This window comes from Staurois parvus, unplaced genomic scaffold (genome assembly GCF_062004578.1).
Source record: "Staurois parvus isolate SC_StPar_1 unplaced genomic scaffold, SC_StPar_1.0 ptg001766l, whole genome shotgun sequence".
Taxonomy (NCBI): Eukaryota; Metazoa; Chordata; class Amphibia; order Anura; family Ranidae; genus Staurois; species Staurois parvus.
Window position 1 is genome coordinate 701,239 of NW_028319562.1, and position 27,601 is coordinate 728,839.

Genomic DNA, 27,601 nt, shown 5'->3' on the forward strand with positions numbered 1-27,601 from the left:
ACATTGGAGAGATTCCCCCCTCCTTCCCCAATAGTTTGTGTCTCTGCCCCTCCCACAATGATTAGATTTTCGCCCCAGTAGTTTGTGTCTCTGCCCCTCCCACAATATTTAGATTTTCCAACAGTAGTTTGTGTCTCTGCCCCTCCCACAATGGAGAGATTCCTCCCCCCCTCAATAGTTTTTGTCTCTGCCCCTCCCACAATATTTAGATTTTCCAACAGTAGTTTGTGTCTCTGCCCCTCCCACAATGGAGAGCTTTCCCCTCCTCCCCCAATAGTTTGTGTCTCTGCCCCTCCCACAGTGGAGAGATTTCCCCTGCTCCCCCAATAATTTGTGTCTCTGCCCCTCCCACAACAATTAGATTTTCCCCCCAGTAGTTTGTGTCTCTGCCCCTTCCACAACGGTGAGATTTCCCCCCAGTATTGTGTGTCTCTGCCCCTCCTGCAATGGTGAGGTTTCCCTGCAGTAGTTTGTGTCTCTGCCCTTCCCACAATGGCGAGATTTCCCCCCAGTAATTTGTGTCTTTGCCCCTCCCACAATGGTGAGATTTCCCTGCAGTATTTTGTGTCTCTACCCCTCCCACAATGGTGAGATTTCCCCCTAGTAGTTTGTGTCTCAGCCCCTCTCACAATGGAGAGATTCCCTCCTCCTCCCCCAATAGTTTGTGTCTCTGCCCCTCCCACAATATTTAGATTTTCCAACAGTAGTTTGTGTCTCTGCCCCTCCCACAATGGAGTGCTTTCCCCTCCTCCCTCAATAGTTTGTGTCTCTGCCCCTCCCACAGTGGAGAGATTCCCCCTGCTCCCCCAATAATTTGTGTCTCTGCCCCTCCCACAACAATTAGATTTTCCCCCCAGTAGTTTGTGTCTTTGCCCCTCCCACAACGGTGAGATTTCCCCCCAGTATTGTGTGTCTCTGCCCCTCCCGCAATGGTGAGGTTTCCCTGCAGTAGTTTGTGTCTCTGCCCCTCCCACAATGGTGAGATTTCCCCCCTGTAGTTTGTGTCTCTGCCCCTCCCACAATGGTGAGATTTCCCCCCAGTAGTTTGTGTCTTTGCCCCCCCACAATGGTGAGGTTTCCCCGCAGTAGTTTGTGTCTTTGCCCCTCCCACAATGGTGAGATTTCCCCCCAGTAGTTTGTGTCTTTGCCCCTCCCACATGGTGAGGTTTCCCCGCAGTAGTTTGTGTCTCTGCCCCTCCCGCAATGATGAGATTTCCAGCAGTAGTTTGTGTCTCTGCCCCTCCCACAATGGAGAGATTCCCCCTACTCCTCCAATAGTTTGTGTCTCTGCCCCTCCCACAATGATGAGATTTCCCCCCCGTATTGTGTGTCTGTGCCCCTCCCACAATGGTGAGTTTTCCCCGCAGTAGTTTGTGTCTCTGCCCCTCCCACAATGGAGAGATTCCCTTTCCTCCCCCAATAGTTTGTGCCTCTGCCCCTTCTACACTTGACAGGAAGCCACAGAACTTTTCATGCTGGATTCCAAAAATTGTCACAATCATGTAGTGAACAAAATGATATTCATCATCATAACCTTCCAAACCCAGGAACCTCTCGTCTCCTCCTGTCTTCATAATAAAACTAACATATTTATAAGCCATAACTAAACTGGAACAAGCATGCAGCCAGTGATGTCATATTCCAAAGTAATTTGCAGTAATCCAAAGTATTGATGCCACAGGAATTGCATAGTGGCCAGGCAAGTAGCATTTTCTGAAGGGAAAGTCTGTAATGGCAGCTTCTATATAGACAGATTTCCTTCCAAACTTCAGGGGGACCAAGCTCACCCCTTTCATTATGGCTCCGTACTCCGCAGGTCCTCAGTAGAAGTTGAGGAATACTGAGCCCTGAGGAAGGAGGTGGCCGGTCCCTGAAAAGTGTTGGATTTCTTCTACAATCTTCACCTGATTATACATTGATGTCATTTGTATCTGGACTTTGACTCCTGATGTGGCCCTTCATTCTCAGATCTACCTATTCACTCTACAACCCATGGAGACTGTGAGAATCCTGGAGATTCCCGGGCTGCCAGCCCGAAGTCCAGACATCCTACAGAAACACCACTTCATTACCATAGGATAGTGATACTAATAGGATCATTCTAGGGTATCAGTGCTACTTATCCATTTCCCCAAAATTCAGGTTATCTGGCTGTCATGCTGAGCCTTGGGCTTCGAATGTTCTGTTGTGTCACATGACCCGGGAAAAGTGGGATGATAAGAAGCTCTGACTTCTATGTGCCCAACCTGATCTGCATTCTTGTTCTGTGTCAGTGTCTCGTAGTATTAAAGCCAGTGAGTCAGAAAACAGCCAGGAAACTTGCATTTTCAGATACAGGTCAGCAATGGTAGCCTGCATACTTTACGTTGAACCCCAAATGGATACAAAAAATAAAATAACACTTGGATGAACTCATGTATTCCTTATCAACGTCTTATAATGCAGTGTGTGTGTATCCTGGACTCTACCCTGATATCCGGCTCCTGTACAGCCGCACCCCGACTGGGACAGGGTTCATCATTCTGCACCGACAAGCTGAAAGGAGGAGAGATGAGCCCATCAGTCTGCTCCTGCATTGTCCAATCACAGGCTGGGGGTGGGGAGGTGACCTAGCTGTGTTTCTTTCCTTGCAGTAGAGAAAATTCAGGTCACCTGGTAAATCTTAGGACTGGCTGAACAGGAACAGACATCCTTGTGGCAGGAAGGACAGCTCTCATAGAAGTATTTCAGTTTACTTGGGGACTAGCTTTGGCTCATATCTATAGTGAGACGGAAGATGCTGACATTTGAAGGAGGATGGGGGTACCTGGGGTGCTGGAGGAAATGAACGCTGTCTTATATTAGAGCAGCCTTTCTCAACCAGGGTGCCTTGAGGTTTCTTCAGGGGTGCCTTGGCAAAATGTCTAAAAATTGCCCAAAACTTGTATACAAGCCAGCGGGTGGAACAAGCCTGCCTTTTAGTTACACAAAGTCACAGGTTTTCATTGTGCCTTATTCCGAACTTCTAGCCACCGGCGACCTGACAACCAATGACATCATCAGTTGATGAGGAGGATGTCAGCTGCCTGCACAGCATCCTAGTTTGACCCTCCCCTGCCTCTGCCCATCAGTGTTGGGGTCACAATAGCTCAGTAATGGATAAAAACTGAGGGAGAAGAGAAACATGGGAATACTAGTCAGTACCAGTGTGCAGAAGTGTATTTGCTTTGGAAGAATAAATCACCTCTAATGTTGGGTGTCCTACATGTGTGGATGTTGCTGCGTTACATAAAACTATTAGAATCGTTTTTCACATATTAGAATAGGGTGCCCTTTTAAAATTATGGACAGTCTTAAGGCACCCCATTTTGGAATGAGGTGCCTCAAGACTGTACATAATTTTAAAAGGGTGCCTCGGAACTGTCTATAATTTTAAAGGGTGTCTTGACTGAATCAAGGTTGAGAAACTCTGTATTAGAGGGTCAGGATTTCATTTCAGGGGGATCACCTTTTTGCATCCCAGCGTACAATCCAAACGCACACGTTCCTGCGTTAAAAATGGCTGTGTGTATAAGTGGGTGCTGCAGCAACCATCGAATGGAACCGAACAGATTCAGCAAGGGAGAATGTCACCAGCACACCGAGAATCACCAATATGGGTCCAAAGGTTTTAGTGAACGATCGCATAGTTACAGCAAGGAAACGTTTTGGAGTCTCACAGGACCCCTTCATCAGGCATGACACACGCCTGATGAAGGGGTCCTGCGAGACTCCAAAACGTTGCCTTGCTGTAACTATGTGATCTTTCATTAAAACATTTGGACCCATATTGGTGATCCTCGTGTGCTGGTGACTTTCTCCCTTTTTGCATCCGTCACAACCATCATCCGCCACAGTAGAGAGCATGCTGGAGGCAGGGGATGGAGGAGAAATCCGGGGCCACAAGGCTGCAGGGGCCACCAAGGATGTAACATCATAGATCAAAGTATACAGGAAGATGCCAAGAATTGAAAATTGATCAGAAACTTTATTCATTCAAAAGATACATAAAAAATAATGCATGCTTCTAGTGCAATACAGAGTGTCAATATAGACAATGGGGGTATAGAGTGATCTCCTTCAGTGACCCATATCAGTCGTTAGTCAACTTCCTGAGGAATGGACCTTAAAAAAAAGTTCTAAAATAATAACATAATAAAAAGGATAAGTACACTTCAGAACAAAGTGCATTTATCAGTTTTTGTACCCTTCCTGACCTAGCCCTTCCACCCCCCTCCACAGATACACACCACAATCTGGCAGCTGTGATTCCACTGTTTGTTTACATCCAGCGGTGCAAGTCTACACTGTCCTGGCCGTGCCTGTGTACTACAGCCCCATAAACTACAAAGGTCCCATTCAGATACCGCATTGTGGGAATGGGTGTTTTCCAGCTTGTGAACTCAAATGTGAGATTTATGTTTCCATGCGTCATGCATATTGCGGCACATTCATTTTAATGAGCTGCCCTATGCACATTTGTTGTCCAAAAGAAGATTTCTGCTCCTTTTTTGGGCGCCAAGCTTAGCACGGTTTTTAAATGAGTGTTTTTCCTATTGACAATCGTGGCAGAGTCGCATGTTTTGCCACAATTTGGAATCATGCGGAATTGCAATAATTCTGCTCGTGGTTTCAAAATGGCCTAATGTGAACAGGGCCCAAGGAAGCATCTTCAGCCTCAGTCCCCAGGAAGACTAATGTACCGGCTTGGCCAGAAAAGTGCAAATGTGCACTGCTGAATTTAAACAAATAGCAGAGTGTAAACAGCTGAGTGTAAACAAACAGTATGTAAACAGCTGAGTGTAAACAGACAGTATGTAAACAGACATCTGAGTGTAAACAGAAAGTATACAAACAGCTGAGTGTAAGTAGCTGAGTTTAAACAAAAAGTATGTAAACAGCTGAGTGTAAACGGACAGTAGGTTAAGGAACTTAGATTGTACGCCCCTTGAGGGTTAGAGACTGATGTGAATGTACAATATATATGCAAAGTGCTGCATAAATTGATGGTGCTATATAAGTACCTGAAATAAATAATAAAAGGAATCACTTAAACGCCAGACTTCATGAAACACAGAGAAATGCTTCACATATTAAGAGGACCTCAGCATTGGACATGGGATTTCTTCACTTAGAGAAGATGTGTGGAGGTCCACTGTACAACCCAACAGCTGTAGGAGTCCATCCAGGGGGGGTGGGGTTTTTTTTGTTTGATTTTTTTTGTTGGGGGGGGGGGGAAACTATGGCAATTCTTTTCAATGTCAGATTTCCTTTCCCAAGGAGAAGATAAATTCCGATATAATTGGAATGTCAGTTTTGCTCAATAAAACACCGAGCTCATCTCTCATTCACTTTTTTCAAACTGTGAATATTTTCAACCAGTAGGGGAAAATACCTATTGATCCTTCCAGAAATGCAGAGTCATTTCCTGCTGGCATGATTGACAGTATAAAATGAATCTTCCCTCCACGCTATCTGATGTAAACCAATAATCCCTTCCCCATGTAATGGAGATGAATAGAGGACGATTGGTTTGTAGTCCAAATCAGGATACGAGCCTAGGGTGACAACACTGCTCCTCCTAGGATACGGTAGGGGAGGGAGTGTTGTCACCTTAAGACAGTGTGGTAGTCACAGGATTACTAGTTCAAATAAAAAAAAAAAAAAAAAAAGAGAAAGAATGCCACAGCTAAGGCCTGGTTGACACCAGTGTGTTTTTAGTGCTTTTTGCAGAAGAGCACTACAGTCCACTTAACATGCTTTCCTATGAGACATGTTTACATTTATGCGCTTTTCAACTGCTGCATTTTTGGAAAGGGTCAGAGACTTTTTTTTTTTTTCAAATGCAAAACTCTGTTTTTGGTTTAACAGACCTCAACAGGGGTGGACTGACAACTCATGGGGCCCCCGGGCAATAGGGGATCATGGGGCCCCTGTGTCCTTGTCCAAACTCAAAAAAGCCTATGAAAAAAAGGTACCAGGGGCATCTCATGGGGCCCCCTACTGACCCCGGGCCCTCAGGCAGTGCCTGAGTTTCCAAATGGTCAGTCTGCCCCTAGACCTCAACAGAGATGCTGCAGAAACCGTATGTAGTGCATTTTTGAAGCATTTGGCACGTGGGTTTAAAAATTTACCCAATAACAAATTTGCCGAAAACAAAACCACACATCAAAAACATGGATGCAAAAAATGCATAAAAACCAAACTACTTAGGTGTGAACCAGGCCTAAAGACAGAAGACCTCCACATCTGTTACATTTTTGTTTTGGGTTTTAAAAACTTTAAGACACAATGTAATTCTTTTGCTGATCTTTCTAAAAACATTCCCCTTTTAATTCAAAACCTTCTAAATTTTTGGAAGCTTTTCTAGCTTTCATGCTATATTTTATATATATTTATAGGCAGTCAGTGAGCCTCTTACAATATGGTTGGATACAATTCACATTTATCATTAGCTCCTTGGAAAACCGTTAATTCTAGGAGCTGAGACAATAGACAGCTCTGCTGCAGTGAAGAGGGACCAGCAATGAGCAATCAGTTTAAAAATTTCAGTTATTGTCTTCCTTCATCTTCAGTTTCTTCACAGATCCTGAAAGCAATGCACCATATCATGGAGTGGTAATATTTCCTATAGCACTCTTCCATAAGTCCCCCGTGACCAATCAGATAGCTGAAAAGACACTAGCAGCCATTGAGCATGCATTGCACTTGCTGAAGACAAAACTGAAGGGGAAATGCCCCTAGAACAAGCAGGAACTGAAGACAGTTGCAGTAGAGGCCTGGCAGAGCATCACCAGGGATGAAACCCAGCGTCTGGTGATGTCTATGCGTTCCAGACTTCAGGCTGTAATTGACTGCAAAGGATTTGCAACCAAGTATTAAAAAGTGAAAGTTTGATTTATGATTATTATTCTGTCCCATTACTTTTGGTCCCTTAACAAGTGGAAGGCACATATGTAAACTGTTGTAATTCCTACACCGTTCACCTGATTTGAATGTAAATACCCTCAAATTAAAGCTGACAGTCTGCAGTTAAAGCACACCTTGTTTGTTTCATTTCAAATATATTGTGGTGATGTACAGAGCCAAAAAATGTTAGAATTGTATCGATGTCCCAATATTTTTGGACCTGACTGTATATTTATAGGCAGTCAGTGAGCCTCTTACAATATGGTTGGATACAATTCACATTTATCATTAGCTCCTTGTAAAACCGTTATCCCTAGGAGTCGGCTGAGACAATAGACAGCTCTGCTGCAGTGAAGAGGGACCAGCAATCAGTTTAACAAACTCAGTTATTGTCTTCCTTCATCTTCAGTTCCTTCACAGATCCAGAAAGCAATGCACCATATCATGGAGTGGTAATATTTCCTATATCAATCTTCCATAAGTCCCCTGTAAAAAATCAGGTAGTTGAAAAGACACTAGCAGCCACTATATCAGTTTGATCAAGATGAAGCTCTGATTGGCCAGCCAGTGCATGAAGCTTGTGATAGGTGCAACAAGTTTATAAATAAATGTTGGCCCCGCACTATGGCGTGACATCCTGATCAGATCTTTCTGGGCTTTGGTGATTCAAATTAACCATGAGTAGATCCACAGTTACTGAAATGACAGAAGAAGTTACATGAGATCAGCCAAACACCATCTCCAGATCAGGTAAGATACATATGTCATGTGCAGTTGTGAGGGCCTGGTCTGTGCACTGTTAGGCACGGTACCACTTTTTTATTTTATTCTATTTATTTAAACCACTCCCACGTTTTGTCACTTTTTGCTTTCTTATGTGTGTGTTTTTTTTCACGGATGGAGGGTGTGGGTCCTCGGGCCTTACCTGAAGTCTAGGGGGAGGATGTGTGGCCATACGGTTCCTTCCTCCCCTGATCCCTAGGGGGTTTTCTCTTCGGGAGAACCCCCTTGCCTAGTACTGGATGTCCGGCTTCGGCTGGGCATAAGGAACGGTGGTCCACCAGGCCTTTTGGCCAGGAGGACCAAATGGGAACCTTGTCCCTGTCAGGAGCTTCGTGCCCCGGGGGATCGGGTGAACGGTCCAACCCTTTCGGGGGTAGGACAAACACACCCCTAAGTGCACGTTTTTCGTGTGTGTGTTTCTGCACTTGCACTTTTTTGCGGACACTTACGGGTTTTTACGTTATAGTTGCACGTTTGCGGACTTAAAAAAAAAGAAAAAAGTTGTGTTTTGTTACAGATTGATTTGTTAAGGTACTAATTTTGTTGCATTCATAACAAATTTGTTACATTTAGATTTATTCATTTTTGACTGGATTGAAAATTTTTCCAATGGATTCAGAGTATTTGAATTGAAAATATCAAATTGATCCAAAGTCATTTTTAAGAATAGCTGGTTCTATTTCAAATTTTGGAAGACAGGTATATTCTATTCAAAATTTTAATTTTGGAGTAAATCTATATTCCATTTTTAAAATTTGATTTTATATAGTAGGATAGGATAGAAAATAAATAGTAAAATAGAATATAGCTCTACTCCAAAAATGAAAAAAACAAAAAACACAGAATAAAATAGAATATAGCCATCCTTCGAAATTTGAATTTCAAAAAGAATGGAATAGAAAATAAAAACAGCTATATTCCAGTTTTTTCGAATGTCGGAAGAAAGCTATGTTCTGTTCCTTTATTTTCTATTCTATTATTTTGGAAATTCAAATTTTGGAAGATGGCTATATTCTAACACCAACAGACACAGGCTGGGAAGGAAATCAGCAATATGTTTACAGTTTGAATTTGTTTTGAATTAGATTCGAATAATTCATTTTAGGCAAAATTTTGTTTTTTATTTTGAATTTGTTCAAATTCATTACTAGTGCAATGTGGAAATTCAGATACATCTGAATCTCTTAAGAATTAAAGTTTTCTTCAAATTTCAATTTGGACTGAAATGAACTACACATGCTAACCCCCTATTAGTTTTATAAGGTTTCTGTGCAGAATGTATCTATAGTGAAGGATTTTCAACAAGCATGGGAGGGTCCACAATCATGCCTCTACTGGTTTATGAGCCATATAGAGAGTGATACCTTGGTACTCCAGGCAGAAGGCTAGGAATGGAGTGTTGAACCTGGTTTGACAAAATATTGTTTGATTAGCGAAGGTGTGGGAGTCAAGAGACCAGACTGACTAGCCAACTGATGTCAGGGCTCTGAAGGCCACTTGAGTTCCTCAACCCCAAACTAGTCAAAACATGTCTTTATGGAACTGGCTTTGTACACAGGGGCAGTCAAACTAAAACAGAAAAAGGGTTGGAACAGCACAATTATCTAAAATCTTTGTATAGTCAAATATTAACATAGCCCAACCTTTCAGTGAAAGCACCTGAACGCCTTCATTTGGAGAGAGGTCCACATAGGTTTTACCATATAGTGTTTTTATAATGGCTAAAATACATGGTGCCGTAAGGGTGAAACCCAGACAGTTGCTAGAAGCTCCTACCATCATAGAATTCAAGCCACATAAGCTAGTTCTTTATTTGCCTGAATCTCCCAATTGGCCCAGAATAGACATGGGCGGTTCAGATTGAAAATATGGACACATTTTTCATTATTCAGAAGCATCTAAATTTGTTACGATTGAAATTTTGTTCAGATTCTTTTGAATTTCTAAATTACATCTGAAAACGCTGTCCGAAAACTAGAATAGATTAGAAAAAAAAAAAAAAAAAGTGTAATAGAAAAGAATAGAATAAAAACAGAATATAAGAGCATAGAATAAAATAGCATACAATAGAAAAGAAAAAATAAAAACAAAAAAAATGTCCGAAATTCTAATAGTTTGGAAACAAGAATAAAAATTAAAAAAAAAAAAATGGAAAAAGAATAGGATAAATTAGAAAAGCATATTTTAAAGCATAAAAATGCATACTCACAAACCCAAAGAGAGTTAGTCTCCAAAAAGTCTACCTCACTAAGGGTCTATCATCACTTTGGACTGTCATTAGGGCCTCGTTTGTTTTTGTCCCCCTTTGGTTTGTGAGTATGCATTTTATGCTTTAATAAATTCTTGGTTTACTAAGTTAATGCACGAAGAGAGTGTGCCCTGTTTTGCTTTTGTCCACCAGTATCAAGATTTCACGATTTTTAAAGGGCTGCACCTCTGCGAATGACAGTTTCAGTTATCTTAGTCTGCATGAAGATTTGAGTGCTGGTTCAGTTTGTTCATTTAGAAACAATATAACAGTCTTCCGAAATTCTAATTTTGAGTAGGAGAAATTAGAATAGAAAATTAAAGAAAATAGAAAAAAAAAAAAAAAAAAAAAAAAAAAAAAAAAAAACACAAACACACCATAACAGTCTTCCAAAATTTGGATGCTGATTCAATATTTTTTGATTTGGTCTAATTCAATCAATTCGACCGAATTTGGTAAAATTCAAATTGAATTTGAAAATGCATAAAAAAGGAAAACGAAATTCCGAAAACGAATTTAACTAAAATTAAATTATTTAAATAATGTATTGAAATGAACCAAGTTTTTTCATTCTACAGGTCTAGTCCAGAACCCAGTCACTCTGCTCTAAGATTAAAGAAATAATTTGAAATTTGGTTTGTTTTTTTGTTTGGTTTTGTCCCCACTGATTCTAGCAGTCACCATTTATGTAATCTGAGTGAATTGTTCCAAGTCTAGTTACCCCCAGCAGATGGGCGATCCTTGGGATTCCTCTTTAAGAGCAGTCTGATGAGGTCACGGAAGCTATCAGGACATGAAGAGGGAAGGTCATTATCCAGTGATGCCCACCACTTTTCTTGCATCTCCCCCAGATTGTCTGCAGTCACCTCCAGCTCTGAAGAGAACATAAAATAAATGTTAGCAAGGAGGCCCTTGTCTTGTCATACAAGATGCGTGTGGGAGATATAGGAACATGGTTTTCTATCCATTCACAGGACAGAGCTTACACACAGATTCTTTCTACAGCCAGTCAAACAAGGAGTTTATTTTGGGATTGAAGAAGAACACGAAACATCCAGGAGGAAAAAATAAATAAATAATCACATGGGGATAGGAGGAGATCACACTCTGCCCACACGCAGTACTGTGCGTCATGTGAAGGTTGACCCAAACTGATGAATCAAAAAGTAGAAATAGCTATGTGAAGGGAGTATAAAAGGTAAACTAGACTCCCAGCACCAGAAAACCAATGCAAGCCTATGGTCATGCATTGCACACATGCTCATATTTCTAAGGGAAGAGGCAATGTTAGACATACTATTCCAGTTTGTCATGCTCACGCACGTACGCATACCAATTAGTGTATGCACTTGGCACCTAGTGGTCTATTTAAACTAGTTTGTTACTGAATGGTCTCCAGCTTGTTCCCATGTTCCTGAGACCCGATTCGCTGTACCTGCTTTGTGTATTACCAGGCTTGCCCTTGCACTCAGCTTCTCCTTCCGTCTTGGCTCTGTTCACCTAATTACTTTGACCCCAGTTTGTTTACTGGACTTGTCTTTGCTTGCCAATTCTGTACTGCTTTGCCCAGTTATGGACCTCGGCCTGCTGATTATGTCCCTCACTGACCGCTGCCCATCTCCTAGTCCTGCTTCCGTCTTCTGCTCTGGCACCAAGCTGCTCCTGCATCCTGTTCTGAGGACTGCAACTACCAGTTGTACTCACTTACAGAGTGGACTTCGCCAGCTAGCTACTCCGGCACTCGTGTCACTCCGTGCCCTTACACTCTGTCTCCACCTTCAGGAGTGTTGGGTAGGAGGTGCAAGAGAGGCCTCCATAATGTTCCAGTCTCCACCAGGTATGGGATATGGAGTAAAACAAGGGAAGGGAATACCACACTGAAGAGGGGAGGTTGTGACAGAGTGAAAAATCTTTGCTATGGAAAAAGTGAGGCACAAGAGGAAAGGTGATCATCCTACACCAAAGTTTAGGTCACCCTGCAACCACAAAATGTCACAGCAGACAGGTGTTGCCCAATATGCTGGCTTGATTAGCAACATACCAACAGGAACTGAAGGGACGCTCAGGAATGCCTTTCTATGGGGCAGGCAGGAGGAGTGGAGCGATTCAGCGCTGGCACACGGTGCAGTCTCAATCCTATTTGTTTCTCCTGTATTTGACTGACTATGCAGCAGGTGCCTCCTGTCCATTAGACTTGGTCTGGCAGCAGTGGCACCCGGTGTGGGCAGCACCCCCTGCAATACGGTGTCCACCCTCAACCTCCGTTTCCCCCCGGTTTTGGCCCTGGTCCAGCACATACAAAAGCGGGTAAGGACGGGAAGTAGGTAAGGACGGGAAGTACAGATGTTGGCCATGGAGACTGAGTGCAGCACAAAATGAATACAACAACAATAAAGCAAAAGCAAGCCACCAAAAATGACACTAATTGTTAATGTCATAAGCACCTCTCCCACTCACTTGTACAAGTGTGGATACATAAACCCAGGGGACAGCATACTAAACAATATGATAGTGTGACAAGAACACGCCTATCTGAAAAAGAAGGTTTCTAAAAGATCCACGCGGAGTAGTATGAATTCAAATGAATTCAAATTCATTTGAATTCATACTACTCCGCGTGGATCTTTTAGAAACCTTCTTTTTCAGATAGGCGTGTTCTTGTCACACTATCATATTGTTTAACAAAATGAATACATCATGCTTACTTTTATAGGATTTCCAGCATTGCTATTAGCTCAGAGCTGGCAGAAACTATTGGGACCCTGGTATGAAAGAGAAAATCACCTACATATGAAAAACACAAGGACTAGGGTTCAGAAAAATGGCAATGTTCTTCAGGAGGGGCAAAGAACCTGGCAACAGATGGTATGCCCCCCCACAGAGCCCTGATCTCCCCATCACTGAGACAGTCTAGGATCAGAAACAGGATGAAGGAAGACAGCAAAGGAACTGTAAGTTACTCTCCACATAGGGGTTCACAACATGCAAAGGTTCCAATTCACAATTCACATGTGGACTCATTACGTTTCAGGAATCCTTCAGGAGCACATGTGACAGACTCCATACACTGGAACCCACTACTAATCTTTAATAGAGTAATATCAATCAGTATGGTAGACTGGAATTCACAGCAAGTGCATGTTGCCTATAGAGGTGCAAATAAGTAGACCAGGGTGAAGCCACTGCCTCTCGGGTGGGAAATTCAGGTACATTCAATAAACAGCCAATGGGCTTTTATACATAATCTTAAAATAGGACCAACCTCCTAATGGGGAACCATCCAGACCCAATGTTGGCAAGTTACCATAAAGACAGCATGGTAGTCAAGGCACACACAGTATATTCCAAAGAGGGGGCCCTTGAAGCATCTTAGAAACAAACTCAGTTCACATCAATCCAGCCTGTATGAAGCCCTATGTGGAGAGTGATTTTTAATGTTGTGTAACAGATTTTTAATGGTGCATAATAAAGTTGCTTTTACAGTACTCAGTTTCTCTTCTATATGTCTGTTACCACATATTTTGTTCATAGTTGTATAGGATTTGCTGGAATCTGGACATACAGTATAGCACACAGTCTGGGGTTTCTCTCCTGCTATAGTAACTGCGACAAGTCCTCCAGAACACTGAAAGTCCTACCACATGAAGACCTGAGACCATGAGCACTGGATGTGTACTCATGAAAATCACTTTTCTGTGAAAGTGAACATAAACCAAAATCAATGAAATCTCATAATATGATTTCTATAGAAAATTTTCAATTTTTGAAATCTACATCTTTCAATAAAACAAATTCTGGTGATCCTGCCATGAAGGTCCTTGATGGAGACTACAAAGTGGTTGGCAATTCACATTACACAGATGTAGTCCACTTTTGGCACCATTGGCAAACCAGCCCTTAGAAATGCCTTGCAGCCATCACTAGAGTGCATGAAAATGGGAAGAGGCTGCAGATCGGCAGGACTGAAATGGGAAAAAAAAAGGGGAGGGGAAGGAAAGTAACCAAAATATGACCATTTCAGTGAAAAGAGGGCAACCTTATATACTACACAGAGCAAAACTAATGTCATTTAGTTAGGGTATATCTACTTTAAAAATGCAAAGGGTGGTCATGCCAAATATGGATTTAATTTATGTCACACCACCCCTCCCCTATACTGCATTTCCTAAGAAGCCTCTTGATCACTAAAAACTGTTCATAGAATTTCTTTATAGAATTCTGGCTGTGCAGCATTTTTTTCACAGCTACCTGAACCCTTTGCATAGTTCTGCATTAGGTCAGCTCAGTTTCATATACTGTACTATAACAGGAAAGTCTGGTCATATACTCACTGTGAAAGGGCGGCTTTCCTGTAGCGATTTCATACATCACCACACCCAGGCTGGAAGAGAAGGACAATTATTTATCACGACAATGAGGAATAACATGTGTCTCTGACACAAAGGATACTCCTAATTAGACGTTCCAATCATTTCCTGTACTAGATTTAGAGAACCTGCGTTTGGAAGTTCTTCTCCCTGTACAATTCTCATCCTTATCACTAGTGATGAGGATTGAATTCAAAGTTGAAACATTGACTGGAATTTTAAGAGTTTGAATCAAATTTTTCCAATTGCAATGGGGAGGAAGGTTGTTGGATGTTGACTGGAGTCCATATACCAGCCTGAAAAATTTACAGAGAGCATTTTACCACTAAATAAGAATCATCAGATTAGAAAAACGCACAAAGTGAATGGTTTACTGGCTCTAAATTTCACTTAATGCCTCCTTACTCGGAAACCACAGTGATGTAGTGCTACTCCCATAGCAGCCACTGGAATATTGTCCAGGTCTCCCAACTATCTTCGCCCGGCAGCCAGGCACACAGCACATGCTTGTTCCCTTTAATGTCCAATATAGGGGGTCATTTTTGTGGGGTTTATTTATTGAGGAACATGGATAGGGATTTGGGAGACGAGTAGGATACTCCAGAATTTAGGAACTATGCACACTGGAGGACCTTATCTAATCTTCATGGTGGTGGAAGAAAACTTGAGCAAAGTTCTTGGCAGTGAGGGGGTTAAATGGACAATGACTTCAGCACACCAGTCAGTGACCCCTTTTTGCATAGACCCCCAGCTGACTCCCTAGCACCTGAAGGGGGGGGTCTAAACAGCACACACAGTTTCTAGGATACTTCGGATGTCTGTACTAACAAGGCCTCCATGATACCAGACCAGATCTCCAGTAGACATCCCCCTCTGTAGCACCTGGGTTGCAGCATTCAAGCCTTCAGGTCACCCACCTGAGGCCCAAGGCAGCAGACGCATGGGAGGGCAACGTGCCCTCTTCCAAGCTGGAACAATCCTGGGCAGGAAAGACCCAGAGCCCCGTGTGCCCTCTCAATATATTCAGTTGCCCAGCATGCCTCAGCTCCCTGGGATTGGCTGGGGCTGCATGAATACTGATGCTGGCTTAGCTCCACACATTCCATCCAGAAACTTCTCCAGCCTTCTGAATGCAGAGGGAGCTATACTGGCCTGCCAGCAGCAGAGCAGACCTAAATACATGATCACAGCTCACCTAGTACAGTGAGCCCACTATGCTTTCACCTAGCAAAACCAAAACTATAACTACTCGAACCAACTTCACACCCATCTAGGAAGATGCCTGCAGGGATGGGTCACACTTCCTGTACTTTTCCCAATTTGGAGTGAATGGTCATGACATTTGGTGTAAGTACAGACAGAACGCCAAAACCATTTCCATGACAAGACCTGCTCTGGGCGGGTTACTACGTAGCGTTTCAGCAGTTCCTGCTTCCATGACGACACCTGCTCTTGGCAGGTTACTACATAGCGTTTCAGCAATTATTGCTTCCATGACAACACCTGCTCTGGGCGGGTTACTATGGAGCATTTCAGCCGTTCCTGCTTCCATGACAACACCTCCTCTGGGCGGGTTACTAAGTAGCGTTTCAGCCGGTTTCTGCTTCCATGACGACACCTGCTCTGGGTGGGTTACTACGTAGTGTTTCAGCCGTTGCTGCTTCCATGACAACACCTGCTCTGGGCAGGTTACTACATAGCGTTTCAGCAGTTCCTGCTTCCATGATGACACCTGCTCTGGGCGGGTTACTACGTAGCGTTTCAGCAGTTTTTGCTTCCATGACGACACCTGCTCTGGGTGGGTTACTACGTAGTGTTTCAGCCGTTGCTGCTTCCATGACAATACCTGCTCTGGGCGGGTTACTACGTAGCGTTTCAGCTGTTCCTGCTTCCATGACAACAACTGCTCTGGGCGGGTTACTACTTAGCGTTTCAGCAGTTCCTGCTTCCATGACGACAGAACCCTCAGCTGGGATTGTTACCATGTAGCATTTGAGCAATTCCTGTTCCCATGACAACAGAACACCTGCTCAGGGTGGGTATCTATGTAGCATTCAGACAGTTACTGCTTGGCTTCCTCAGCAGACAAAGTTTCACAAACTGAGGTTTCCTCATCGAAAGTCAAAATTTTGGGAAGTTGTTCAGTGACCAAAGTTGTTTGTTCACCAGGAGGACAGGAAGGGGGACCGGAGTCTTCACAATAAACACTTCTACATTTCATCACCAGGAAATTTACTGGATTGTGATGTATTAACCATTTGCCCTCCAGTGGATTTACATTGCATTCAGTAATAGGGTTTTTTTTTTTTTAATACAAGTAGTGTAAGCCCTGGTTTGCACTGCTGCGACTTGTCCTGCAACACAAAGTCACATGACAAGTGACAACACATTTTAATGGCGGCTGGCACAATCAATGCGCAGGACAATGAGGTTGTGAGGTTGCAGGAGTGTGAAAGGAGGTTAAGTGCCTAAATGTGACCTGGTATCAGCCCTTTGAAGTCCCTATACATCATAGTTCAGGCTAACAGAGGGGAAAGAATCACAGGGAGCCAGTTAAGTGTGTTGCAGTGAATGGAACATGCAGATATCAGGAGAGAGCAGAATGAGAGAAATGCTCACTGATCGGCTGCTTCTCCTTCACTGTCCAAACACATAGACAAGACCTATAAGTGGTATGCAACTGTAGCTGAAACATCTCTCATCCTGCCAGGCAGAACTGTGCAAATCTCAGGACTGGATAGACAAAAGGCAAATCCTGTGGCAGGTAAAACAGCTTTCATGTATATACCATTTTATTTGTATTTAGCCCTGTTCTCAGAGTTCAGTTTTAATCCAGTTACTGACATTAGTACAGACTGACATGTAGAGGTTGATGGCTCCATAGATGCCTTTGACCGGAGTGGATATTGGGATGGGATCCCACCTTTCCTAAACATTGGGCCAGATTTACTAAAAAAAAAAAAAAAAAAAAAAAAAGCCATGTTGGTTTATGGATTGTGTGTGAAAAGGAAATCATACAGTCATGGAATTTACGATGTACCTGCCATGATTGTGAATGCATACGTGCCGACAACAGCGTATGTAAGCAGAATTTACGAAGGGTGGCTTGTTATGGATTATATGATCCAGTCCTACAGCAGACTATCCCTGCTGATAAAAATTGTAGCACCTCACCTGTAAATCTCGCTGCGTTTGTCATATGCGTTAATATCCTGCCATGTCTCAGGGGCAATGTACTCCATGTACTCCAGCTCTCTCTCCTTTCTTGTCACCACGTTGGAGGGTCTCTGGATGGAGGATTCTGTCTTGGAGAGCTCAAATCCCGACAGCTGGGGACATCAATGACGTTGCATATAAGATTGGGAAAATTTTTAGAAGTGTGGGCTTTGTGCAGAGTCACTTTAAGCAGCATTAGGTCACATTGTCCACTGTCAAGGGTGGAGCTCGCCCACACCGTCAAGGGTGGAGCTCGCCCACATGCTTTGCGGTCACTGACTTGAACCCTTGTTGTCTGCAAGCCTTGATCCCAAATACCATGTCTACGTTATACACATTCTATACCTTGTGTACATGGACAGACAGCATTGACCTCCCCCGACACCCATAAACCCTACTACAGCAAACATGGCCAATGAAAAACCATCTCTGCAGACTACAACCACAGAGAAAACAGCAATGTTCCAGCTACAGACCATGCGACTTCCAAAAAGCCTGAGACTCCTGAACAGTCTTCGTTATACTGGTCATGTCATTGGGGTTTGTGTTGTTGGGCATATATTTGGTACCTTCACACAGAATGTCCCATCCACCAAATATTTGGAGCTGTTCAGATTCCCATGGAGGATGGCTTTTTCTTCAGTCTGATGTAACCTGTAATAAGAAGTTTTGGGCCTCATTTAGTAATGGCGGGTTATGATGAAAAATAAGCAATGTTCGCATTCCCTGAATTACGAGTCATTATTTTACTACAAGATTTTCCAAAAACAAATCCAACATTGCCAATTTCTAACACCTAATAAATGTAGTCACTTATCGCCAGCAGACCATCTCCAAGCTAAACCAGCTTAGTCAGGTAAATCAATGCTTCCAGTTATGGGATAAAATGGAGATGTCTGACCTGTACAGCGCTCTGGCTGCATCTAGAGCCATAAGAACTCTCCGATCCCAACTCAAGTCCAGTTCAGTCTGTAGCAGTTCCCGTAGTGTCCCTTTTTCGCATAACTCCATCACAAGAGAGTAGATAGTTTCTGGGCCTGAATCAGAGAAGAGAGGATGGAAACAGAGAAAAGAGACCAGGAGAGAGGAGAATAAAGAATGAGGTTGAGGACAGGGACAGAAGACCATGAAACAGCTGCAGAGATGAGGGGAGAGAGAGAAAGAAGATGGGAACAGAGACAGGAGACCAGGACAAAGACCTGAAGAAAAGAATGAAAGCAGATATGGGAGACCAGAACAGAGCTGCAGAGAGTCTGGATGAGAAACAGGACAGAACAGAGCTCAGGGACATAGAAAGAATTGATGTTGCTGTCTTCACCTGAATTGTTGATACAGATACCATAGAGTCGTAAAATATTCAAACACTCAAATTTCTTCATCGTTTCGCTCTCAGACAGAAATGTCCTCCGAATGAATCTGTAAAAAACAGATAATGTCACCTTCTGCCTTCCCTACCATGCACTAGAAGAGGACCAGTCTACCTCTCACGAGACGGAAGAGGACTGGTCTGTGTGTCCCCAGAACTCACGCTTCACTCTGCACATTCTTATCCTTGAACACTTTGATGGCCACAGGACTGCGGTGGAGCTCTCCTCGGTAGAGGTAATGTGTGGGTCTCTCCAGCAATAGGTCTCCTTGCTTCAGATCTGTTGCCCTGATCTCTGTGATGTTCCATTTTGGCCGGGTACCTAGGAGATAGAAAGCGGTCAATTACACTTTCCCAGAGCACTATGAGCTACCTAAAAGGCTTGTCGCACCCTGTTCATTTTGCTGCACACAACTGTAGATGTATGGTGTGAATAAGGCCAAAGAGACAGCCCAGTGCAAGTAGCCTACCTTGTAGCTCCCTTTGACTGAAGCCTCAGGTTGTTCTGCCCAGTAAGGGAGCAGTCACTGAGAGGAGTCACTCAGTTCACAACAAAGAGGCTAATAGGAGCCTGTAAATATGTGGAGAGTATAGCTTCACCATATTGCACTTTTGATGAATGCTGAATTTGCAGTATCCTATTTATCTGAGAGCTGTTACTTTTAGTGATCAAGAAGATCCAACTTGATTTACAAATCACATGCCAATCATGCCACAGCAGTACATTGTGGGTATTTGGTACACCTTGCCTGTATTAGGTGAACGTCCACGTTTAATTTTTTATGCAGGTCTTGAATTTCTGTTAGAGGGTATAGTATAGCTTGCTATCAAAAGATTGGGAATTTGGCCTATGCTGCCCCTCGTGTGAAAATTCAAGATGGAGGCAATGAGCATTTTTTTTTTAGTAGATATGAATGCCATTGCCTCTGCCACATCAGGAATTTCTAGACCACTGACCATACCCCTGTCTGTGTGCCACGGTGATGGTGTTCTGTGTACTTACATGCTAAATTAATTTCAGCCAGTTTAGCACTCAGTATGCTCATTTCATCCTTCACGTTGTCCATCTTGTCTGCGATTTTGGGCACATGACCTGCATCAAACAGAAATAGACACAGTGTTCTTACATTTTCAAGTGGGCAAAATCACAGCTGTAAGTCCATATAGAGAATACAATGGAGCTCCTGCTCTTGTCACTGGAATTGTCAGTTCAGCCACTAAACTCCACCAATAACTGGCAGGGGATGAGTCATGGAAAGCACGCTATATGGCCAAATGTCTGAACACCTATTTGAGCTTTGTGGACATTTTATCTGAAAACAATGGCCATTAATATAGAGCTGCCCCTTCTCTTTCCCCATGGCCATTAATATAGAGTTGTCCCTTTGTGGCTGTAACATCCTCCACTCTTTTATGAAGTCTTTCCACAAGATTTTGGAAACTGTCTAGAAATTTGTGCCCATTTTGGGAGGACAGGTACTGATATTGGATGAGGAGACCAGGCTCACCATGTCCAACTCATCCCAAATGTGTACAGTAGGGTGGAGGTCAGGGCTCTGCATAGGACACTTGAGTTCCTCTGCACCAAACTGGTCAAGCCATATCTTTATGGAGCTGGTTTTATACACAGGGGGCAGAGTCCTGGTGGGAAAAAAAAAAAATTAATAAATAAAAAAATAAAGGGTCTTCGCCAAACTATTACCACAAGGTAGGAAGAGCACAATTGTCTACAATGTCTTTGTATGACATAGAATTACCTGGACCCTTCAACTGAACTCCATTTGTAGGGGAGTCTATATACATCAGGGAGACTTGAATTTGATTCTGATTGGAAGACAAAAAGGTAATTTATGGCACATACACACTGTACTAATAGGGACGCAAACACAGACTGGTGTGCAAGGAACACACACTTAAGTGGTTGTAAAGGCTCAAGGTTTTTTACTTTCATGCATTCTATACACAAAGGTACTGTTTGTTGAGTACTGTTTGGACTTTGAAGAAGGGGACATACCCCGAAAGCTTGTCCTCAAAATTGTATGTTAGTGCAAATAAAAAAAGTATCACGGACAGTATTCAATTGTTTCTGTCGCAAATGCACTAATACGGCTACAATCACCTCAATACACAAAGGTAAAAATCCTTCTATGTGCAGCAGTGTCCCAAGCCACCTCAATACTTACCCGAGACCCATCATGATCCAGCGATGTGTACAACAGCCTCTGCTGTTCTGAGTCTCTGCCTCTTCATTGGCAGAGACAGCAAGTGGGAGCCATTGGCTCTTGTTGCTGTCAATCACAGCCAGTTAGCCAATAAGGGGACGGGTCCAAGCCGTGGCTCCGTGTGTGAATGGACACATGGAGCAGCGGCTTGGGAACACGCCTGCTCCGCTGCGCTCCATAGCAAGGTGCTTGCTGTGGGGGCACCCAACAAAGGAGGAGCCAGGAGTGCCAGCAAGGGACCTGAGAAGGTGGAGAATCCAGGCTGCTCTGTGCAAAATCACTGCACACAGCAAGTATAACATTTGTTATTTAAAAAAAAAAAAAACAAACATCAACCTTTAGAATTGCTTTAGGATTCCTGCTGTGTCGGTATACAAATTAAACATTTGGCCTTCCTTTGACACTGTACGGTTAAGACATGCTACATATCTTGAATGAATCATGACAGACCTTTTCTGCGATTTTCAGAAGATTTATAAAAATATGATCCAGACCTACCTACACTTGTGTGGAACATGAAAGATCTGCAGAGAACCTTACATACATTAGGTGGATCATCAATACAGTTCTCATTTTATTTATTATATTGTGACCCTGTGCTGGTTCAAAAAGCAGCAATATAATACAGCATAGCAAAAAAATGGTTTACATTGGCTGTAGTGAGGGCTAAGAACTCACTGTTGAGGTAAGCGCGGAGCTCATTCAGGTCTTCCTCTATATCCTTTTCATTCTGCTCCTTCCTGGTTTTCTCCGTGAAGAACCGAGAAAATTTAGACCTGTGTTCGGCAGCCAGCAGGACAGAGATCTGCGTGGCAGCATCCCCCAGGCGGTCGTTGATCAGTTCAAACTCTTCCTTAATGCCGTTGGCCTTGAGTACCTGTCTCCACCAGGCATGGTGAGAATATTTAATGACCCAACACTTGGCGTTCTCCAGCGTGGTGGCCAGCTCCTTCACCACTGCCAGCAGAGCCGTTGACTTATCCTGCTGATCCTCCAGAGTCTTTGCGGTCAGAAGCAACATTTTGATCCTCTTCTCTAGGCGACGACATTGCTTCTTGTTGGAGCTGGCCTGGTCACAGTGGTTATAGATGGTCTGAGCAACAGTAAGAACGTGACCCAACGCCTCCATCTCCTACAAGGACAAAAAGGGTTAGAGAAGGTCAGGGTTTGGTCAATAAAGGACATTTGGACAAGTGGAGACCCACCTAGGGATTGAACATAAAAGATCTATCCTTTTTTCAGAACAATATTATCCTTAATGAAGCTAAAAAATGGCCAGGTAGAGCCTTCTGGTTGGACAGGGGAATAGTGGTTAGTAACACTCACTCCTGATTTCAGGCCCCTAGTAATAAAGTGACATCAGTTTCAAAGACGTACAAAGGGAAAGTTTGTCAGGCCAATAACGGTAACAAAAAGGCACCTTGAGCTGTCTGCATTCCACCATGTCAATACACCCAGGAAGGCTTTGCTTGGTAAATGTGCTTGTTCCCTTTTCTCATAAACTGAAACAGGAACAATGAAGACGGACAACAAAATTACCCCACACTGATTATTTTGGATCATATATCTAACGCCAATCACAGAAATCTCATAACATCTAACACAATCATTTCAAAAGTCATTTTCAATCTTTATGATCCCCAAACTTCATTAAAATATTCCCTGGTGATCCCGCCATGGAGGTTCTTGTTCAGAGACACTTCCTGTCATAGGGGGGATAACGCTTTGTCCTTGTCTCCCAGTTGTCTGCAAGTCTGCATTGGCACCCTGTCACACGGGCTTCCTGTGGGAACTACTAGTGACCACGTTAACACACATGATGCAAGGCATGGTCCAGTGTTTTCATCAGGAAGCCCACCTTGAGAAATGCCATCACTGGAGACAGTGCATGTCGTCACAAAGTGGCTGCAACAAGGCTGCAGGAGATCAGCAGCACCGAGATGAAACAAAACTGTTCATTAAATTTTACATTTAGTTTAGGTCTCAGATTAACCTACACCCCATTAAAATGTCTTGGCTCATAGAAGCAGGCAAAGTCCATTCCCAGTCCGAACCTACCAGACCACCGCCAACTGGAGAGGCCAGAACGTTCTGTAAAACATCCGAGAGAGAGTGCATGTTCACCCCTGACTGATTTCTTTCTCAAACATCATGTTCCGCAATTAAGTTACATGTCGACAGCATAGGCAAATATTCCCAGCATGCATCACTTCTTCCTTTACACACGCTACACCACAATGTTTGACGTTCTCTGTACAACACTGGGGTATATGTCAGAGCTATATAAAATGATTAATAGTGTGTGACTGTAGAGGAAAGTAGAGTGTAAGCTCATCTGGTGCAGAGATTGATGAATTGATGTGACTGGCTCAGTGTTCTCTGTACAGCACTGCGGTATAGGTCAGATCTATATACATGAATAGCAATAATAGTGTGTGATTGGAGGGGGGGGGGGGGGGGTTGTTGCAACCGCATTTTAATTTATTACAGGTACTTATATTGCACCATCATTTTACATATATATTGTACATTCACATCAGTCCTTAAACCTCAAGGGTTGTACAATCTAATATCCTCAACTTACATTCATACATACACATACTAGGGCCAATTTAGACAGGAGCCAATTAACCTACCAACATGTCTTTGGAGTGTGGGAGAGACCAGAGTACCCAGAGGAAACCCACACAGGCACAGGGGGAACATGCAAACTCCAGGCAGGTGGTGCCATGGTTGGGATTTGAACTAACGACCCTAGTACTGTCAGGTAGAACCATTTATTGTTGATTTTTTTGTTTTAAAGGGGCCCAGTGGAATCCCAGCTCAGTAGTACCCCCACTCAGCAGATCCCCAGCTCATTGGTACCCTCATTCAGCAGATCCCCCGCTCGGTGGCGACCCCCAACTCTGCTCATCTCCCCCGCTCGGTGGTAAAAAGCCAAACTCTGCTCATCTCCCCCGCTCGGTGGTAAAAAGCCAAACTCTGCTCATCTCCCCCGCTCGGTGGTAAAAACCCAAACTCTGCTCATCTCCCCCGCTCGGTGGTAAAAACCCAAACTCTGCTCATCTCCCCCGCTCGGTGGTAAAAACCCAAACTCTGCTCATCTCCCCCGCTCGGTGGTAAAAACCCAAACTCTGCTCATCTCCCCCGCTAGGTGGTAAAAACCCAAACTCTGCTCATCTCCCCCGCTCGGTGGTAAAAACCCAAACTCTGCTCATCTCCCCCGCTAGGTGGTAAAAACCCAAACTCTGCTCATCTCCCCCGCTCGGTGGTAAAAACCCAAACTCTGCTCATCTCCCCCGCTCGGTGGTAAAAACCCAAACTCTGCTCATCTCCCCCGCTCGGTGGTAAAAACCCAAACTCTGCTCATCTCCCCCGCTCGGTGGTAAAAACCCAAACTCTGCTCATCTCCCCCGCTCGGTGGTAAAAACCCAAACTCTGCTCATCTCCCCCGCTCGGTGGTAAAAACCCAAACTCTGCTCATCTCCCCCGCTCGGTGGTAAAAACCCAAACTCTGCTCATCTCCCCCGCTCGGTGGTAAGCCCAAACTCTGCTCATCTCCCCCGCTCGGTGGTAAGCTCAAACTCTGCTCATCTCCTGCTTGGTAGTGGTTGGGATTTAAACCAGTTGAACCAGCGACCCTAATACATATATATTGTACATTCACATCAGTCCCTAACCCTCAAGGGGCGTACAATCTAAGATCCCCAACTTGGGGGGGGGGTATTAGAATTTAAGCTACTCTGGTGCAGAGACTGATGTGACTGGCTCACTGTACTCAGTACAGCACAGGGGCGGACTGACAATTCATGGGGCCCCCAGGCAGTAGTGGATTATGGGGCCCCTGTGTCCTTGCCCAAACTCAAAAAGCCTATGAAAAAAGGTACCAGGGGCATCTCATGGGGCCCCCTACTGACCCCGGGCCCTCGGGCAGTGCCCGAGCTTCCAAATGGTCAGTCCGCCCCTGGTACAGCACCACAGTATATGTCTGAGATATATAAATGTATAATAATAACAGTGTAAGATTGTTGGGGGGATATTAGGGTGTCAGCTCTCCGGTAAAGCACAGAATGAATATTCCTGTCCTCCGCACAGTATAGAACAATTACTTACTCTTGTCCAGGCGGAGAGGTGGTTGTGGAGTCTCAGCCTGACTTCAGCTTCTTTTATCCTGGAATGTGACAACTCCCAGTTCCTGTATTGCGACACTCCTAAAGTTCCACTTTCATTTGCTCTGCTGCAGCTGCTTCACATTGTATCATCTGTTGTGCATTTCATCGTCTTTCCCATTGAAATTCCTATGTTTGTCCTCTGTAGAGCGATGAAATCCAGATTGTGGGATGTCTATGTGGAGTATAATCCGTCATACAACCAGCGATCGGGATCAATACATGGAATTCATTCTCTATGGAAGGCGAAGTGATAAACTCCTTGATGACATCATCCTGGGAGATGAGACATTACTATGGTGGGAATATCCCAATTTATGTCATGGGGAGATGATCCAACCAGACGATACTTGGTTTTCAATTTGTTAATTTATATGTTTAATAATTGTATTTTTTGATAGGTTTATCTTGCTGAATGTAGAGCTTGGATCACACCTATAGGTGCAACCGAACAGTGGTTCATTTTTTGCATGTTTTTCGCACTTTATCATGTCACATGTAGGGCAGCCCATTCATTTTAACCTCCCTAGCGGTCTGATTATTTCCGATTTTTGGTGCTGAAAGCGGTACCATTATTTTGCATGGAAATATGTCGTTTTTTTATTGTAGGCCTGTAATTTTTAGGAATAACTCACTGAAATCTGTCCGAACAAGAGTCTAGTAAACATCCCGGGGATGATAAAATTTGAAACACGAAATCATAAATTATAATTTAATAAATCATAAAAAATAATATAATAATAATACATTTAATTCAATAATATAATCAAACCAAAAACACTGAAATGTGAAATATAGCGCCAAGTTCGCACATCACTGAGCAAAGTCGCAGAATCGTTTTCAGTGTCTGATGAGGAATTTCCCCGCAAATCATTATCACTCAATTCTGCAAGTGGTTCTGATTTACTATCGCTGTTCTCTAGCCGGTCTAAAACCGCTTTTGACCTAAAGGGACACTTTTTGGACGCCATGGACTTTTCTCAGTTTCCAGGCAGAAAGAACAGATAAAATGCAGGCAGGGCGCCGGACAAAGCACTCGGGACAAAATGTATGTGAAATGGGTTGAAACAGCAATGTTTTACTATGTAAAATTTGTTTTGAAAAGAATGACATTTTTTTAAATTTTCAAATTTCCCGCCGCCGCCGGCGGCGCCCGTACGTCCCGACGTCACAGGGACCGAAACACAGAAGCCGGATGCCGGCATCGGCCGGAGGAGATGGCCGGGGACGCTGCAGGGAACACATCGCGGGAGCGAAGGACAAGGTAAGCTCTGCAGGGACTCCCTATGCAGCGCCGCATGGTAAGCCCGAGTGTAGCTCGGGGTTACCGCTTTTGGTACTGACATTTTACCCCGAGCTACACTCGGGAATACCGCCAGGGAGGTTAATGGTCTACCCTACGCACAAGAAATGCAGAAAAGAAGTCCCTGACTTTTTTTTTAAAAAATACGCCGCACCGAATCGCATGCTGCACGCATTTGCAGATGAGTGGGTGTATCTCTAACATTTATTGGCACCACCGCATGTCTGCTAAAAAAAAAACAAAAAAACTATTTCTGTGGTTGTCGGGAATGTGCGCAAATTTGTGCACATTCTTAGTAGACACGTGCATTTTGTTTTGATTCGTTTTTCGGACGAAAATTTCATTTTCGGAGATTCGGACATATACAAATCTTTGCATGGACATAGTAACAAAAGTGTAAGTACAAAACATAAAAGTTACTGCGCTGCCTCTACTGAAAAAATAATAAATAAACCACCCTGCTACATATAGGGTCCCTACTTCCATGCCCTATGGGCCAACAAATATATCCCTCCTGCCCAGTGGCTAAATCATAAATAGGGAACCAATATATACACTCGGCGTGTTCAAACAATTGTGCTATAAAATTAAGAATAGCAAATATACAATACCATCAAACTACGGTACATATAAAAAGTGAACTTAAATGCAAAAACTAATATATAAATAGTCCCAATGAGAGTGCAAACATAAAAATTTTGAATGTGAAAAAATGCGCATCCAATGTGAATACTAAGTGATACAATAGGTATGCAGGCCATACATGGTTCAAATTCCGAACAATTTTTCATCTGAAAATTGAAAACGTTGCTCGCTCGGTCATCCGATGGTGCCATCAATGATTTTGAAAATCGGCCGACCAAGTCATGAAATTCACCCCATATAACAGGCGAAACTTCTGTTCCCTCCAGGTCACGGATCATGGTCATATTCTTTTTTGGAAAAACTATCGTACAATTTGACCATCGAGTCAAAAATCGGTCGTTTTTCATGAATTTTC

The 27,601-nt window shown here is 43.4% G+C and overlaps 1 protein-coding gene across 3 annotated transcripts; it reads right to left on the bottom strand.

Annotated features, from left to right (window-relative positions):
• Positions 1-3,986: 3,986 nt before the first annotated feature.
• LOC149434362 (mixed lineage kinase domain-like protein) lies at positions 3,987-25,299 on the bottom strand. Of its 3 annotated transcripts, none has more exons than XM_089663793.1 (11): positions 25,243-25,299; positions 21,808-22,261; positions 19,911-20,000; positions 19,070-19,229; positions 18,860-18,957; positions 18,443-18,578; positions 18,111-18,195; positions 17,500-17,654; positions 14,290-14,339; positions 10,680-10,832; positions 3,987-7,623 (listed from the first exon to the last, which is right to left on the bottom strand). In XM_089663793.1, exons 2-11 carry the CDS (start codon positions 22,256-22,258, stop codon positions 7,550-7,552), a joined length of 1,452 nt encoding a protein of 483 aa, XP_089519919.1. In that variant the 5' UTR covers positions 22,259-22,261; positions 25,243-25,299; the 3' UTR covers positions 3,987-7,549. The 3 variants fall into 3 exon arrangements, with proteins under 3 accessions (XP_089519919.1, XP_089519918.1, XP_089519920.1); XM_089663792.1 differs by lacking the exon at positions 25,243-25,299 and adding an exon at positions 23,188-23,296; XM_089663794.1 differs by lacking the exons at positions 3,987-7,623; positions 10,680-10,832; positions 14,290-14,339; positions 25,243-25,299 and adding exons at positions 17,040-17,274; positions 23,188-23,296.
• Positions 25,300-27,601: the final 2,302 nt, after the last annotated feature.

What these genes read in the sequence shown, in the direction of transcription:
- LOC149434362 (XM_089663792.1), bottom strand. Translation starts at nt 23,247, where the DNA reads ATGCACTCTCTCTCGGATGTTTTACAGAACGTTCTGGCCTCTCCAGTT. An exon ending in GCAGCCAGAGCGCTGTACAG is followed by an intron (nt 18,196 to 18,442) that starts GTCAGACATCTC and finishes TTCTTATTACAG; the next exon opens with GTTACATCAGACTGAAGAAA. An exon ending in AAACGCAGCGAGATTTACAG is followed by an intron (nt 14,340 to 17,499) that starts GTGAGGTGCTAC and finishes CTTCTCTTCCAG; the next exon opens with CCTGGGTGTGGTGATGTATG.